The following is a 17,701-nucleotide window of genomic DNA, read 5'->3' as shown; positions in this document are numbered from 1 at the left end:
ACCCAACTCAGGCATGTTATTCAGCATGCCTGAACATATATATATATATATATATATATATATATATATATATATATATATATATATATATATATATATATATATAGTTTATTGTGTGCAAAATGTTTCTAATGTTAATCATGTTGGATTTTATGCCATTGATCCATTATTATTTTTAACCACAATCTTTTGGTAAGCTAACTACCAGTCACACTTCATGTTACTTGCAGACCACCATTGATCTGGGGACCACAGTTTGAGAAAGACTGGGTTGACTGGGTATCTGGACAGTGTTTTGGATCCAGATAAATAAATATTGTCATAATAATGAAAATAATAATGAATTGGCAAAATATTTTAAATTTCATGTAGTGTGATCACTGGTGTTGTATGTTTTACTTGCACAACTTTACATAGTAAGCTGTTGATAATGGTTATTATGAGTTCATTACAGATTCCAATGTAATCCAAATGGCTTTCCTTGAGGTTGATAACTATAGTTGATGTGTGATTTAGAGCCTACTCTTGGTAAATGTTTCGATACATGAATAGAACAGCATAAAATCCCGGATTCTGCCATGGCCACATGCTGAAGCCCACAAGCTGTTCAGAATAGAATTCACCATCCTCCTTGCCAAGCTGTGTATTCTGAGGGAACACTAAAAGTAATGGTCTGGACTGTGAACCATAGATGCTTTGATTATGTGACATTTTGGAAGATAAATATCCTGGTAGAAAGCCAAGGATTTGCAAATTAAATTATACCAGTACAAAAGTCTGTTTGTAGAATGATAATGGCTGGTTGAACCTGAGAGCACAGAGTGCAGCAGTGAGAGAGAGGTTCAGGTCCTGGAATGATTCTTCAGTCTACCTGATGAGCAGCAAACATTATCGTCACTATTATTTTTTGTGCACTTTGAGTGTCTAGGAGCATAAAAAAATATTTATTCTTTCCTGGTAATGCATAGATATGTTTCTATTCTTTCTATTCTTTTTGTCTGTTCATTTTTCTCTATTGTCTGTAACAATTTCTTTGCTATGAAGAAAACGTAGCAACGTATTTGCTGTGGAACTGCTAAACAAAATCATGACTTCTGGCTAATCAGCTTTGTGAATCTGCCAGTGGTTTTCCTCAAAGCAGTTTTGCAGTTCAAGTTCAATTATGCCAAAGTTACAAGCAGACAAGTCAAAATGTTTGGTTCTACCATGTATTAATGCACAGGACTCCTTACATTGCCCTACAGCATTAGAGCCTCTTCGAAGTGTCTGATTATGTCATCTCCTCTTTATTTCTATCATGCAACAAGCACAAGCAGTGTTTAAATTCCTGTCTAGTTCACGTCTTCCAGAACAAATACTCCCCTGCTTTTGTAAACCTCACTGTGATAAGAACATCAGGTTGTCATATCAAGCCCGATCAGAAGTTTCTCTCCATGCTCCTTTATGTCCATATCAGTTTCCATTTTCCCCAGTTTCCTCCTGTGTCTCTACTCTCTTTTCAGTGTTTTTAGAGAGGCTTTGCGGCCAAATCACTGTGACAGGCTGGGGAACATCAGATTGAGCTCAGCGGTTCCTCTTCATTGTTCTAAAACGTTAGTAAGTAGGTCAAATTGAGAGTCTGGTGAAATCTCAATTAGAGAGAGCCCAGGCACTCTCATGTTTCAGCAGTAAGCATCATTTCAGTGGCGCCTAAAAGGTTTAAAAATACACAAAAAAAGGGAAATTTACATCCAATTGGAATCATTGATGATTTAATTCAACATTTGCTGGCTCTGTAAAAAGCAAGATAACTTTGTGGATTCATCTGGAGAAAGACATTTACTTGACCCTACGAAATGCAACACAAACAGGCTCAGAAAACATTAATAACTATCTTGAAAATGTAATTAGAACTGTGTAAATTGAGCTTTACAGAAGGCATAGCAGTAAAGAATAAGAAAGGTGATTGATTCAAAGTTTCAAAGATAGCACAATGATATAAGATTTATATTTATAGCATTCTCTTTAGGATCCTATAAATAGACATGAAACTTAAAAAAGTCAATAACTACAACAAAATAAAGTTAGGTCATCTCCAACCTGATGACATTTTGTATAAGGTTAATTGTGCACAGGAGGAAGAGGGAGAGCAAAAAAACACTTGTGAGAAGCTCAATTTTGCTAAGTGCTTGTCTGTTGCTATGGTACCCAGAAAAAATATATTCAACCAGACCAAGTGTGTCAAGGACAGGAGTAAAACTAACTGAGGCAACAGAGAGAGGCATCAGCATTACAGCCCCGTCCCAAGAAAGCAAAGGATCATTTCTGGCTTCGGTGTAGCACAAAAATTAATGACCACTACTAAACAAGAGAAAAAGGTTTAAGAACCCCTATTGGCTTCCATTGAGAACACAACACTCTCTTAGTTATTCACTTACAAAAAAAAAAAACATTATACACCACCATACAGACAAGACAAGATCACTGCAGATCAAGGCTCAGGGAAAAGGGGGCCTGACATCTCTGGGATGGAGCTCTTGGTTGACGAGTTGCAAATGAGATACTTGTTGCAGCAGGTAAATCTGAAACAGGAGGAGAGAACTCTCCAATGAAGAGCCCCGCTAGAGGTCAGAGACACTCAGATTAGGAGGCTCTAATCCTCATCTTTCATTTCTGCTTCACTCTTGGCTGCAAGCCACTTCAGCAAAGCTGTAGATCATAACCTGATGAAGCTAATAGGACCACAAAGCAGAGATACTGTTCTGAGGCCACCAAAACGGATCACCTCGTCACCTTGACTACGCCTGAAAGTTGTGTTCATAAACGTTATGAACAGAATCTGTGACAAAGGGCAACAGCGGTGGAGTCCAGCTCTGACTGGAATTGAGCCTGACTTACTGCTGGCAATGTGGAACAACCTCTGACACCAGTCACAGAGGGACAAATCAAGATCTTCTCCCAAACTCAAACTGAGCTTTTTCAGACTATTTGTTGCAAGCAGATGGTTTCAGGCAAAAGGAAAAAGCTCAACATTCCACGCCCTTTTTAAATGATCATGAATGTTGCTGACAATGCCAACAAGGAAAGGCTTTAAAGTCAACCAGTGGTTATTGAAGTTTTAGATACATTTCAATAATTAAAACACTCAAATCAGTGACAGTGTAAAAGGTCGGAACACATATGAAATATGTATCAGCCTGAACTAAAGTAACCTTTGCATGCTCACAAATAAGAGCCAAGGCTTTTCTTCTGTTTTGTTTATCCATTGCACTCTTGAAAGCACAGCTGACATGCACAGTGACTTCATTTACACTGAGCTTGTGTGTGCGTGTGTGTGTGTGTGTGCATGTGTGTGTGTGTGTGTGTGTGCGTGTGCGTGCGTGTGTTTGTGCAGGGATTGTACCCTGGCTCAGAGGAAGGCTGGCAAGTGTACAGCACGGCCTCAGATCCGGACGGCCGGTGTGTGTGCACGGTAGTTGCCCCAGCTCGAAACCTGTGCAAACGAGACCCCCGGAACCAACAGCTACGCCTGCTGACTGAACAGGTGAGCACTTTGGGTATATGTTTGTGTTTGTCTAATTCTGGAGTTCATCTAAGCTTCAGCTGGCGGTCAGCGTTGCAGAGTGGTGCAGGTGTGGAGGAGGAGGGGGCTTGCATTTAAATGAAAGATTCACCATCGGCTTCTTTGCTTTGACACATATGGAAAAATGAACAGAAGAATGCAGACAGATCTTCAACAGGCATCGCTGACAGATCATTATTATTTGAGTCCTTTAGATGCTGTCAGTTACTCAGGAAGCCAGCAGATCTTCAAATTCAACCCTAGTAAATATGTGGAAAATAAAGCATTTGTTCACCTCAGCAGTGTGAAGCTCAGGGCATGTCCATCTATTTACAGCTGGAGTTCAATTTGTTTGTGTCAGAAAACAGAACATTTTTTGAATTCAGAAGTTCACATGCATTTCCTTATTATCAGAGATAATTGAGCTTTAAACTGTATGACTGTTTAAAACTCAATTTAAACAATGTTTAAGCAACCATAACATTGTTGGTTTCCTTCCACAGTAGTTTTGAATTCTGGCCCGTTCTGCCTAACAGAACTGGTGCAGCTGAGCCAGGTCTGTCGGCTGATTCGCTCCAACACGCCTTTTCAGATCTGCTCACCAATTCTCAGGAAGATTGAGATCAGGACTTTGTAATGGCCACACCAAAACACTGACTTTGTTGTCTTTAAACCACTTTGAAATTCCCAGTGTAAGCTTAGAGTAATTGTCTATTTGGAAGACCATTTAAAAGTTTAACGTCCTGCCTGATGTCTTTAGATGTTGCTTTGATATTTCTACGTAATGTTCTTTCCTCATTGTGCCATCTATTTCATTAAGTGCTTCAGTTCCTCTTGCAGAAAAACAGCACAGCATGACACTGACAACCCCATACGTAATAACCTATAATTAAAAGATTTTAAAAATCATGTCTTGGTCAAACAGGTAATTAAAGTGCAGTGATATTTGTTGAATCATGACAAAATGTGAATAATTATGAGTATGAGCTGTTTTTTCAGGCACTATACATTGGTTGGTCATCTCTCTGAAGACTATCATTCCCCAAACCCTGCAGCAAATTTTAATATTAAAATAAAACCCTGATCAATGGATGTGAAATAAACTATTTGTTAAGTACTTTAGGACAAAAAATGAGCATTCCAACAATGTTTTCTGTGTAAATGTGCATGCACCTATACATATAAAGACTGTGAATCTGGCCATGTAAGTATATTTCCATCAATATGCACCCCAAGAGAGAAATAAAAATGATTTGTGACTGGGAACAATGAATTATTAAACATCGTCGGCCCAGCAAACGTTGCTCCCTGCATTCACTGCTGTGAGGATCTTACATCAGGATTTAGGAGTGCTGCATTTTCCCTACAGCAAAAGTGAACCAAAGCAATGTTAACGACAAAACAACTACAGCGCTTTTCCTCATTTGCTGCTGGTGTTGGAGAGCATACAGTCTTCACACAGAACGGGAGGGAAATGAGAGGCGGCAGAGGATGAACACAATCAGAGACAGCTTCCCCACTCCTCTCCCAACACCGTTCCTGTCAGGAAGCTTGTGTGTTTATGAATCTTAATTAGCTCAGCGTGTCTCTGGAAGTGACACCTACATCCTGCTGTGAGTGGGAATAGTTGCGTGTGTGTTTGTATGCCGTGGTGTGTCTGCTCCTCTCCAGCCTCTGCGGCTCTCACAGATACAGTGAGGAGATGAGTGAGTGGGTGGGTTTGTTTGTTTGTTGATCACTTCTGCATTCACAACTCACAATCTGGGTCATTGCATGTTTTTTTTTTTTTTCCCTTTTCCTTAACATTCAGTATCAAAAGAGGTTTGATGCATCTGTTAGAATCTCAGGATTGTTAATGAGCAGCAGTGTGGGAGTGCTTGTTTCTGTGAGAGAGGAGCACACACTTAATGAGGATCTCTGTTAAAATGAATTTAAGGACACACTCCTTCAGAAACTTACCTTATCACCCACTTACAGAAACGCACAATATAAATATCAAATTCTGAACTGTAAACTGCTTTGAGTGTAAAAACAGTGTGAGATCTTAAAATCTACTGTGGGTTTTTCTGTGCCTTCTGTTTTAATGGAAAATGCAAAAAAAATTAAAAATACATCTCAGCACACAGTTTCACAAATTGAAATACTGAAAAAACTATAGCCTAAAGGGAATGTAAGCATTGACATATTTCCTTTTAAATTGAATCAAAAGGGCTGTTATAAATGACACAAACTGCTTAGAGCTCATGGTGGTTCAACAAAGTGTTTGCTCTGGGGGCTAAAAAAATGTATACAAGCTTGTCAGATTTTATATATTTATAGTGTACATTTCAGTGTTGTGTTCAAGACCACCTAACCCGAGACCAAGACAAGACCAAGACCAGAGTGTATCGAGACCGAGACAAGACCAAGACTTTTAGGGTCCGAGACCAAGTCAAGACCAAGACCAGCGGCCCGCGCTACATGACACAATAAAATGTAAAATATGATCGAAATTGCTTCTCAAAATAATCTGAAAGATCCATATTCCCATAAAAACACCTAGATATTAAATACTTAATACATTTTACCAATATTAAATATTCCATTTCTGTGTTACAATGTGTGATGGTCTCGTGCCATCCCTAAAAACATAACACCCTGGGAATTTGCCCATATTGCTCATATAAGAATCCACCACTGTTGCACCATTAAACATAGCAATTGAGGCAATGCCCTGACGGTAAATAACGCTCAACCATGAACACTGACCAAGGAGCAACAAGCAAGAAGTAACCAAACAGAAGGCGCTCATCGGGACTGTTTTCACTCTCTCTCCCAGTACATGAAGCCAGGTAGTCTGACACCATGGCAGACATTACAGCTGCCACTTTGAACAAAAACAAAGAGCAATGTGCATGCTCTACGTGCTCTTTCGTTCTTGTGTTTTAGTCATTTGTTAATTTAAATATCAACATACATAATTAAATAATGATGCAGTGTACACAGAGCATTACTAGAACAAAGAACGGGTGTTCTGTCAGGTCAGATCGTCATACTCTTAACACAAACTCATGGTGTTCTGTCAGATCAGCATACGTTGTCAGATAGTCGTACGCTTAGCTCAGACATGCATACGCTGTCATTACCATATGATTTTATTTAATCAGCAACATAGAATCATGACGTAGATCATCATACACTTGGTTATTAACAGTTGTATGGCATCCAGCTGCAGCCAGACCTACTTTAAATACACTTTGAAACCACGACAACGCATGTATATCTATCTAGTTATCATATTATGTCATATTATAAACAATTTAATGACTTATTTTCGTCATAACTTGTTGCATATGCTGAACTGACAACTCCACTGACGGTCGGACTTCTTAAGGCGCATGCATGGTACTCACTGCATGTATGCTAGGAACATAGAATCATGACGTAGATCTGTTATTAACAGTTGTATGGCATCCTGACTTAGCGGTTAAGTGAGTTTTACACGGGCGTGTGTTGTAGCTGACTCCAGCTGCAGCCAGACCTGCTTTAAATACACTTTGCAACCATGACAACACATGTATATCTATATAGTTATCATTGAAAACAATTTAATGACTTATTTTCGTCATAACTTGTTGCATATGGTGAACTGACAACTCCTCTGACGGTCGGACTTCTTAATGCGCATGCGCAGGCATGGTACTCACTGCACGTATGCTATTCTGACAGTGTATGGTAATCTGATAGAACGGCTCTCAGTGAGTGACACTCCAGTCCTATCTAATAAATAAAGAGCCGTGGAGAAGAATCGACTGTTTCTGAATGTCACATCACTATATTGCAGACTTTTGGACATAGCGTTGTCCTATATTTGCGACAAGTCAGTCAACATCTCCGCACAATAATTCAGGCAGTGAGTGACTTTTTTTCATCACAAATTCTTATGTGTCTCTGTACAGCTAGCTTTGCTAACATCACGTTAACGGAGCTTACCTTCTTTGAGCTACTTTTCTAAGTGACGAAAATAGTTAGACGTTGTCCCCATCTTCTCTGAAAACGAAGCGCTGCTGAGTTAGCTCTGGCCATCGGATTTCTTACTATTTATGCAGCGCTATTATATTACTGACGATTAGACAAACATTTTCTGCCGCTGAGAGAAAACCACTGCGCATGTCCTGGAGCGCCGCGTGCGAGTGAAAGGTGGGGAGGAGGGAGGAGGGAGTAGCGCCATGCGCGAGTGAAAGGTGGGGAGGGGAGGGGAGGGGGAGAAACGCGTAGTTGCTTGGATTTTAATCGGTGAGTTTTGCATCCACTGAAAACAAAGATGTTAACAAATAAACTGGACAGTATGCTGCACGTTTAGTGATATTTTCACAGCTGCGGTCTCGACTGGTCTTGAAATAAAATGCCGACTCCTCAGAGCCCGAGACTGAGACAAGACCTAGACCAAATGCGGTCGAGTCCGAGACGAGACCGAGACCATCAGAAAACGGTCTTAAGACCGGACTCGAGACCAAGACCGATCTCGAGTACCACAACACTGGTACATTTAGTTACACAATTATAAAAATCAAGTCTTGGTCAAACAGGAAAATGAAGTTATGATTGGTAATGAATTTTGAGGAGCAAATCTTCCTCTGCAAGGTTATGCCACTGTCTCTCTCTTCTCACCTGCAACCCTTTCTCAGCCATCTGTTTCTTGTTCAGTAATCAAGCTTCCCAGTCCATGTACAGCTCATTCTCAGTTCCTCCTTGCTGCTTTCTTCAGGCTAATCCCATTTTCTCCCCTTTACATCCCCGTAGCTTTTATGCTATTGGTTATTTCCTGGATTCCTGTGGTTTTTGTTCTACTCTGGCTCACTGCATCAAAGGTGCCAACTAATCAGCTTAAACTAACCATAAAAAAATTCTAGCGTCATCTTGAAGGAACTAAAAAATGATTTTATTATATTAACATGTCATTTGCTCATGCTTTCTCTATCAGGTGCAGAATGTGAGTCAGTCCATGGAGGTGGTGGACCTGCGAACATCAAGAGACCTTCAGTATGTTCGAGACTCTGAGCCGCTGCTGAGGGGAGTTGATGGTCACTTACACACGTATGTGGCCAGTCCCCGCACTCTAACTTCTAAGACCCTCCAGGTAGACACACAAACATGCAAGTAGCAAGTAGTAGACAAGCACTGCACATAAAGAGTCAGGTTCTTAGGTACATGCAAAGTAAAGCAGTTGCTACAGGGAATGCATAATTTTTGGTGTGAAAATATTGATTTTACACGTGCCAAGCCCAAGCGTCCTGCCTGCTCTCTCTTTTATCAGGGAGACAAAATTTGTCATGGAAAAAAAAAAAACCCTCTATGGAAGAAATCTTAAATGTAAATGCTGTTTATATTTACATGATGAGCAACACAATTTAACAAGATTACCCTTGATATTTGCCCTACTTTTATTGACAGAAATATAAATACGTATGTTCAACTTCTTAATTTGGACTCGTTGATCTTTTCAGTTATGTTATTTTCTGTAATGATATCACTGGGAAACGCCTGTGCCATCAAAAACATTCCACGTTTTATCGATATTTCTACAGAGTAAACATGACAGGTCAAGATTAAATACAACATTTTGCAGTATCTGGGAACCATGTTGGGTCCCTGAATGTATCGCCTTTAGTTTGACCTATAGTTCAGTTCCTGTTTGAGTTGTGATACTTTTGTTTTATTTGACAATTTTCTTAACTGTCAGTGCAACGGCAGCTTAATGGTAATCAAGACATTTTATGAAATGTATTTTAACAGACATGTATCTTAACAAGCTATGTTTTTAAAATGTAAATAAATACTTTTAAATATTGTGACTTAAACTGGGCATTTGTTTAATTATATGCTAAACTAAAGTTAATTTACATTGTAAAAATGATTTTAAGTTAAAATTAATCAGTAAAGTATGCTACTACTAATATGGCTTCACTTGATTACAATATCTTTGTTCCTTTATCAGTCATTTCTCTAATCCACTCATCACTGCAGTGGTCTATTAAAGGCCTTTCTGTCAGACTAGAATATGCTCAGAAACCTAATAGAACAGTAACAGGGTTCATATGAGTCTTTTTCAAATTAATAATGGCATTTTCTGACATTGTAATGTTAAAATAATAAAAGTACCTTCCTGAATACCATAATAAGTCAGCAGCATTTTAATGCAGGGTGGTGTGTAAAAAACAAAACAAAAAGAAACACAAAAGAAAACAAAACAGACACATAATAAAACAGAATCTCAGACAGAACCCTTTGGTGTCTGATTGCAGTGAATGCTGACTGAACAAAAAAGACAGCATTAACTGATCCTGGCTGACTAACAGCGCAGGATAAATCGCCATGGTAACATATGTATTGCTGCTTTTGTATGACAGAGTCAAGGCTTAATTAAGTCAGGATATCTGACAAATCCCGCCTTTATCCACTGTCCTAACTTTGTGAAGCAGCTGTCTGACATTCTGATCTGATTTTAAAACTACAGATGTTGACCTGAGCTAAAGCTGTTTCAGGTTAATTCAGATGAATTTCAAGATTTAGACATGATATTCAAGAAAAGGAAGTCTTAAAAATGTAACAGTCATTTGTCAAAAATAAACCAAATAACAGCATTTTAAATAAAATATCTGTTGGCTGCAAACCATATTTGATGAGTTCTATCAGATTATACTCATATTTATTTATACTGATAATGAGAACACTAGTAAGGAATTGTAAAACAGCTATACGGACTTCATCCTGGTGATGTCAGCTCTTTTCATCACAAACCATAAATATTTTATGTATCTAAAAACCTAACAAACAATCTAAAAAATGCATGCGGAAATAAACCTAGTTTTTCCAGCTCAATTACTTGTCTTTGTGCTGAGCACCAGATCTCTAAGAATAAGTATACCAACGGATCATGTTTTACAGTTAAGCCCAAGACTATTCACACTTCCTAGCAGATTTAGATTTTAAATCATTTTCATTCAACCAAGACATTTATTTCTGATTGGAATCAAGAGAAGGATGTCTCAAGATAAATTAAAACAATACAAAGTCATGTTTTACATGTTTCAACTTGTACTTAATTCTTTTATGATGAGCTTCTAGTCTTTGAGGTTGGAAGGCTTCCTTGCCATCAGCTTGATTCTTTTTTAGCTCCCTCCCCAGACTGAAGTCCGGTCTCTGAATGTGTCTCTCACAAACATTGTTAGGACTTCATAAGAAGAATGCTGGTAAAGTTAAAAGTTCACATTAGACCTGAATCTGCCAGAGGAACAAAAAATTCAGGCCTCACTCCACACATTGTGGGTGATTCAGTGGGAAGATTAGTCATCTTTCTATTTGTGTGTGGTGGGTTTGTTTCCACCTTCCCCCTGACAGAGGCTGATATGCAAAGCATAGAACCACAAGTTGCTTACTGCTCTGCATATCAGTGTATGACTATGCATGTGATTTTATAATTTCTGAATAAATATTTTCTTTATTTTTATCCCCTGCTGAATATTTGCTTTGCATGTTTTGCTTTAGAAAACAAAGCTCCAGCATCACTTTTCTTTCAACCTGCTGTATCATCCACAATTTGATCTGTAGCAAAAGCAGGACACCACTATTTTTGGTTTGGTCAGCAGATAACGATTACTTAATTTCATGCTACACACTGAAGACACTCTGTCTGCTCTGATGAAGATTCACTCACCTTACGCCAATTGCCTGAAGTTGCTGGCATAGGAGGGGAAATGACTGTATCTTCTCATTCACTATTGGATCCCGAGGGAGTATTCACAGAATGCGTAAAGAGTAATAGTACTGTAGCATAGTGGTTCTGCAGTAGCAGCCCCCACTAGCTCTAAATCATGCAACCTATTTCATTTCCTATGCATTATATTACATAATGCATATAATGTTAAAGAAGAAACCAAAAATATCATTTGCATTATTACAAAAACATAAAACATTCCAATTAGCTAAACTTTTAAAGTTATGAGTCAAATTTACACTAATCACAAATATGTCAGAAATTACAGCAAGTATCTACAATACAATACACAACAGTGGGTAACACTTTATTTGAAGGGGGTTGAATAAGACTGACATGACACTGTCATAAACATGACATAACACCTGTCATGAACATCAATAAGTCTTCATGAATATTAATGACTGTTGTCGTAAAGCGTCATTCGGTAAATTATGACACTTTTAATACAAAGTTGACATTATTCAAAATGTCTTTGTTATGACAACTTGACATTAACCATGAAATCATTACTGTTTAAACTTTACCTTTAATAACATAAAGTTACCTAATTTTTAAAGTGCAATCAGTAATACTTTTATAACAAATGTATATCAGTAATGATTTCTTGGTTAATTTCTTTGTAAATGAAAAGTGTTCATCATTTCATATCCCAGATATTCCTCAAAAAACATGTTACTGATATCATGCAATCAAAAATATTTTATTTGTTATATATTTTCCAGGAAGGTAGGCCCATTTTAAAATACAATCAAATAACTGTTACCTTAAGTTTTTATACAATTCTTGTATATATTTGAAACATGACTTGCCAGTAATTCAACTTTGCTATCTAACACCTTGGAATTGGGCCTCTGTCTCTTTAAGAAGCTTTTTCTTTGGGAAACGCCGCCTTCAGTATGTAATCACAACAAGATTCCTCTATTAAGCATTTAACAAAGTTTTATCAGCATTTCACATAAAATTAGTTTGATGAGCTCAGCAGATGTTCATTTTGTTTGCTAATCACTTTTGCTGCTTGTCTGAAGGAGCCGAGTGGGGGAGTCTCAGGGAAGGGGAGCTCTGTAATACGAACGCTTATAGGGGAGATTCAAGGATTTCTCAAACATGCATGAAAGAATCCAGGCAGCACTCTAGGTGTGTTTTTGGTGAGAGCACAATATTATCACTTGTTGTGAAGCTCAAAAAAATCAATTTTACATAATATAGCCTATTTAACGATGGTTTGTCACTGGAGCATGTTCATCCTCAGAATTGTGATAATTTGCATCACAGGTCTTTAAACTTTATCTCCAAGCAGGAAGCAAGACCTACATAATGATTATATAAACAAAGTTAAATCCCCACAGCAGGAGTAACACACAAACAGACACACAACTCGTCCTTAATTCTCCAAATATAGCTTATTGCTGCCTTCCCCTAAATCCATTTGCCTTTCATCTCTTGCCAAGCATCATCTAAAAACCAGGGGGTCTGTTCTTGGTTACTTTATGCAGTATGTCTGTGGTTGTGTGTTTGTGTGCATATGCATATGTGCTTGATGCTCCTGGGGGTGAGGAGGGTTCACAGTCATAAACTTTTTGCCTTCGCACCATGTGGCAGAATGTCTGAATATTTATGCCCGACTACAGTAGGTTTATCAATAACTAAACAGTATTTAGACACCACAGAGGAAGTGATTGAAGAGCTGGAGGTCAGAGCGATAAACAGAAGGAAAATAGAATGCAGAAACGGAATGAAAAATAAGATTAAGGGTTTTTACTATATTTGAATTGTTACTTAACGGAACAATCCATTCTTCCATCGAGAACGGATTGGTTTAAGCTGTATTAATGTGCTAGAGTTGCATATTAATAAAGTTTGCCTTTCATCTCTTGCCAAGCATAATCTAAAAGCCAGGGGGTCTGTAACACACCGTTACTTCACACATTACTTTGTTTTGGCATCTCTGAGTGAACGTAGCCCCCCGGTCATTCAATCAGATAAAAATGGTGTCAAACATCTGTGCTGGTGCAGAAAAACATTTTCTTTTGTGCCACTATCATTTTAAAGATATTAAGAAATGTTTTTAGAGGTCATGAAAGGTCAAACAGGTCCCCTCACCACCTTCCACTTGATTCCACTCCATTTGAAAGGCAATGAATGACATGACAGAAATTGTGCTGAAAATATTTTAAACATGATAAAGTGGAGGAAAACAGTGAGCATAACTGTTCCCACAATGGCAGGGCAGGACATGGACTGATTAGTAAATGTCCTTCCTTGATTTGTTGCTGTGTTTATTTGTGTGTGGGAGTTTTGCTGTTCTGACAGGATAATGACGCCTTTGTCTTCCCACTGAAACGTCTTTTAAACTCCCTTTTCTTTTGAATATGAACTCAGAATCCTTTCTCCACACAGCTAATTGTTGTGCAGCAATTTAAAGACAAACAGGCATCTGCATAATAAAAACCCTTTATCCTTCTGCAGTAACACACAGTTACTTCCTATATATAATTTATACCAACACTGATGTTCATTAAGCTGTTTGTAGACTAAAGTCAGTTTTCATTCTGGTTCCTGATTTATCTGCTGTGAATTATAAAATTTAAATCACAAAGCTTTATGCTTTTTATCTGGGTCAGAGCAAACTGTAGTCCAGCCCCTGCATATTCTTTTCCGGTACATTTTCCATCTCCTTCTGTGGGATTTTGAAGTGTTCCCGGGCCAGATGGAACGTGTATTCCCTCCAGCATGTTCTGGGGTGCTTTGCATTTGGTAATGTGATTTTTTTTTCCCCATCCTCAGATTTTCTTCTTTTAGTTTTAGCTCATCTCCAAGGAGAGCTAAAAGGTCTTAATATGGAAGCAGAAAAAACATGACTCACAGTGTCTCAGCAGTTAAATGTGTGTAAAATAAGGTCATGAATAACAGAAGAGAGGAAAAAATATTTTGCTCAACTAAACACATTTGTGAAAGTAAAGAGGTTTTAGCCAAGCATCACAAAATTTCTAACTGAACTTCTGCTGCTTATTTTTGTGATTAGTGACGAGGTTCATCACTGAGGCACCGACTCCTCTGGAGTCAGATGTAGAGACAAATAAAACACAAACTAGAAGCTTATATTCCAAGTTTGATCGTAATTGAAACTGCATCATGCTTCTCCAAACAAAGATGAAACTTACTGATGATTTTTTTAGCTTTAAAACCTTCAAAAGCTTATTTATTCATTGTAGCACTGAAATCCTCATCACCATCTTAAGAGCTAAAACACAAAGATGTAAGTAATCATTTTATAATGTTTCCATTTATTGGCTACTTTAAGTTGATGCAAAATAAACATATTAACTGGCAAAATACAGATTAAAATTAAATACATTTTACAACTAACATCTTTTGACTCTACAGAGGCGCTGCCAGCATAAAACAATGTTGCTCCATGAAAAACAAACTCTGAACTCTTGGATCTGCTGTAAGTGAGATATTTTGAGCGGAGTTGCACATGAAGGAGATGAACAGGCTAGAGTCAAACAATTTCTGGGTCAGGGCCCTTGAAGTATAAAATCATTCAAACAATCAAATATGTTATTATTCTCTGTGTCTCTATTAAGATGAGCTGACACTGAGAATCTGGGCAGGACTGAGCTTCAACAAATGGATGGATGGATTATTAAGTCAGCGGGTTTTCTCATTGGGAAGATGAAGTTTAAAAGATGGAAATGCCAGGCAGCTAATTACTGTTTACATTCTGACCACATAATAATCTGAGTCTGTGAGAGGATGAGTGTTAAACTGAGAGACAGTGATTAGGGAAAAAAAACACACTTTTCATCTCACATCACATTCAAATGAAGAGGTATGGAAACAGCTGCTAATGTGACTGTTTTAATTGGGTTTTAAGGGCTGTTGTGCTTTTTTGGCTATATATATATATATATATATATATATATATATATATATATATATATATATATATATATATATATATATATATATATATAATTTTTATAAAACTATTGGACTTTGTGCCTTAGTGATGCAAAATGCCTTTACCAGTGTGTCACACTTTGGCTACATGGGAAGATCAATCATTTTGCAATCTAAAAGCTGTGGGTTCACTTTCAGCTTTCTTCTGCATGAAGAATCCAGAATTAATCACTCCATGGTTCTTTTACACCATCTAAAAGATGAGCTGCTGTTTTCTGGACAGTGATGATGCAGAGATGACTGATATAAATGAACAGGACACAGAACATTTCGGTTTGGTGCGATGAGAGGAAAATGCCTGCAGGACATGTCTGAGCCTTGGATATCCACCGTTCTCTACACCCTCTTACTGTTTACGCTTCTCAGCGAAAAATAACAAGCATGTTAGCTGATAACAAGAGTACTGCAAATGCCACTTTTTTCACCTTGAACTTCCTGTTTTGTCACTTTCAGGCATGGACTCTGCAGGTCAGTTGCTAAGTTATGCCCCTCTGCTGCTCAGTTCCTGTAACCTGTCCCATTTTCCATCTCTTGTGCACCACCAGGAGTTAAAGGGCCAGATGTCTCAGCTGCGGCCCCTGTTGTCGGTGGTGGAGCAGTACAGATTGGACTTGCAGATGCTGGCCACTTTGCGAATGGAGCTGCTCAACCTATCGATCATCCTGACAGCCATTCAGGAGGAGGTTGGAGCATACGACTATGAAGAACTTCAGCAACGGGTGTTACTGCTGGAGACCAGGCTGCACAGCTGCATGAACAAACTGGGTACGTGTTAAAGGGTCAGAAAAAAAATGTGTTGCTGGGGCTGACTCCCAGGGCTTGAATTTTCTAATTTGGCAGGAGAGTAATGGCAGTTAGGACGGCTATGCATTTACTGATTGCCTGAGAATTTTGTGACATTTAATTTAAAAACACAACACAGAGTAAATGGAAAAGGAATAAAAGGCTGACTATAACAAAAGATCCAAGAGGTGAACAGAACAAATAAAGGTATATAAAAAAACATCACATTTCAGCCGTTATTACATCAGTTAAGAGTTGATTTTTTAAAAATGTCCACAAAAGGATCATCTCACAGAAAATGACCAACATGTTTAATCTTAGAGCTAACATAAATCACAGTTATGCTGAGAGGTCCTTTTTTGGTACAGCATAACTTTCTCATTGCTTCAGAGAGGAAATGACAGCACCATTAAATAAAAAGAAATTAATTAGCAACAAAATGTGATGTAGTCTTAAAAGATCAGTTTGACATTTGGAGATTTGTGCTCCTTCCCTTTCTTGCACTCCAGGCTGTAGAGTAAATATAGAGTTCCAGCTCGCAAGAGGCCAATTTCAAGATGTTAAATTGCAAAGTCAAATTTCTTAAGTTGTATTGGATATACATCTTTTTCATAACATGTGAAGCTAACATATTTACTTTATTCTGCTAATAAAAGACACTACGTGCCTGGAAAATACTTTAAAGTACATCACGACCTTTGAAAGACAGTTTGTCAAGACAGAAACAAGTTATTCAGGGATTCTGTTTGGAGAAGGAAAAAAGTTGGGGCAAATTTCAGATAAGAGTTTGGTGCCACTTTAAGGTTACGGTTTTGTTTAGCTTATTAACACTGCAGTACAATTATATATCAGAAGCACATATAAATTCCTCAGAAACAATATTTATTTTTGAGAAAGATTTTATAAAAAGGGTGATAAATTAACAGTTGATGACTCCTTATGAATTAACTGAGACCTTTCATTTCATTCATTTGTCTTTTTTGTAAAAAATATGATAAAAATTTTCTGGGATGTTTCAGGTTGTGGTCGCCTGACTGCAGTTAGCAACCCGATCACTGTGAAATCGTCAGGGTCTCGCTTTGGCTCCTGGATGACTGACGCCATGATTCCCAGCTCTGACAGCAGGGTAGGTGCATGAAGTCCAAAGATCAACTGTTACAAAAAAGACTGAATGATATTTAGAAACAAAAACGCAATCATTTTTAAAGAATTTAGAGATTAACTGGCATGAAGATATTTAAGGATGTAGAAAAGGAAAACATTGACCATTGTAGGGTCTCTATACTTTGGGGGTTTACTGTAGTTCAGGGAGTTCTAGATGAGCTATTTCTTGTATAAGGAAAGTAAATGCTGCATTCTTGGCACAAAGTCAAGCCTTTTCCAGTTGTAACCAGTCCTCTTTGTGCTGGTAATTGACAGAATCCAAAGATGTGGTCGTGGACAACGGGTTATATTGTTTCGAAACTCCATATTCTCATCTTTTATTTTTAAAAGTGATCAAAATTGGGATGTGATTTGATTAACATCTTGAGTTGAGTCAGGATGGGAGTCAGAGCCCAACTCAGGCAGTAATCTCAGATGTTAAAAGGTTGAATCTCTTGTCCAGGTTGGTGGTCAAACACAGGAGTTCAGCTTTCTGGTGTGTTTATGAGAGA

The 17,701-nt window shown here is 38.0% G+C and overlaps 1 protein-coding gene across 1 annotated transcript in view; it reads left to right on the top strand.

The window, feature by feature from the left end:
- LOC106908208 (noelin-2-like) overlaps positions 1-17,701 on the top strand; it is a 39,201-nt gene that overhangs the window by 8,057 nt on the left and 13,443 nt on the right. Inside the window, exons 2-5 of the mRNA XM_014974243.2 lie at positions 3,374-3,523; positions 8,505-8,660; positions 15,809-16,028; positions 17,066-17,172. Coding sequence (XP_014829729.1) covers positions 3,374-3,523; positions 8,505-8,660; positions 15,809-16,028; positions 17,066-17,172 — 633 coding nt within the window. The remainder of the gene's footprint in view (positions 1-3,373; positions 3,524-8,504; positions 8,661-15,808; positions 16,029-17,065; positions 17,173-17,701) is intronic.

The sequence above is a fragment of the Poecilia mexicana genome, unplaced genomic scaffold, assembly GCF_051168715.1.
Source record: "Poecilia mexicana isolate PSO_F unplaced genomic scaffold, ASM5116871v1 scaffold_2, whole genome shotgun sequence".
Classification (NCBI taxonomy): Eukaryota; Metazoa; Chordata; class Actinopteri; order Cyprinodontiformes; family Poeciliidae; genus Poecilia; species Poecilia mexicana.
Note: the sequence above shows the minus strand (reverse complement) of the source record. Positions and strands in the feature narration are given on the sequence as shown.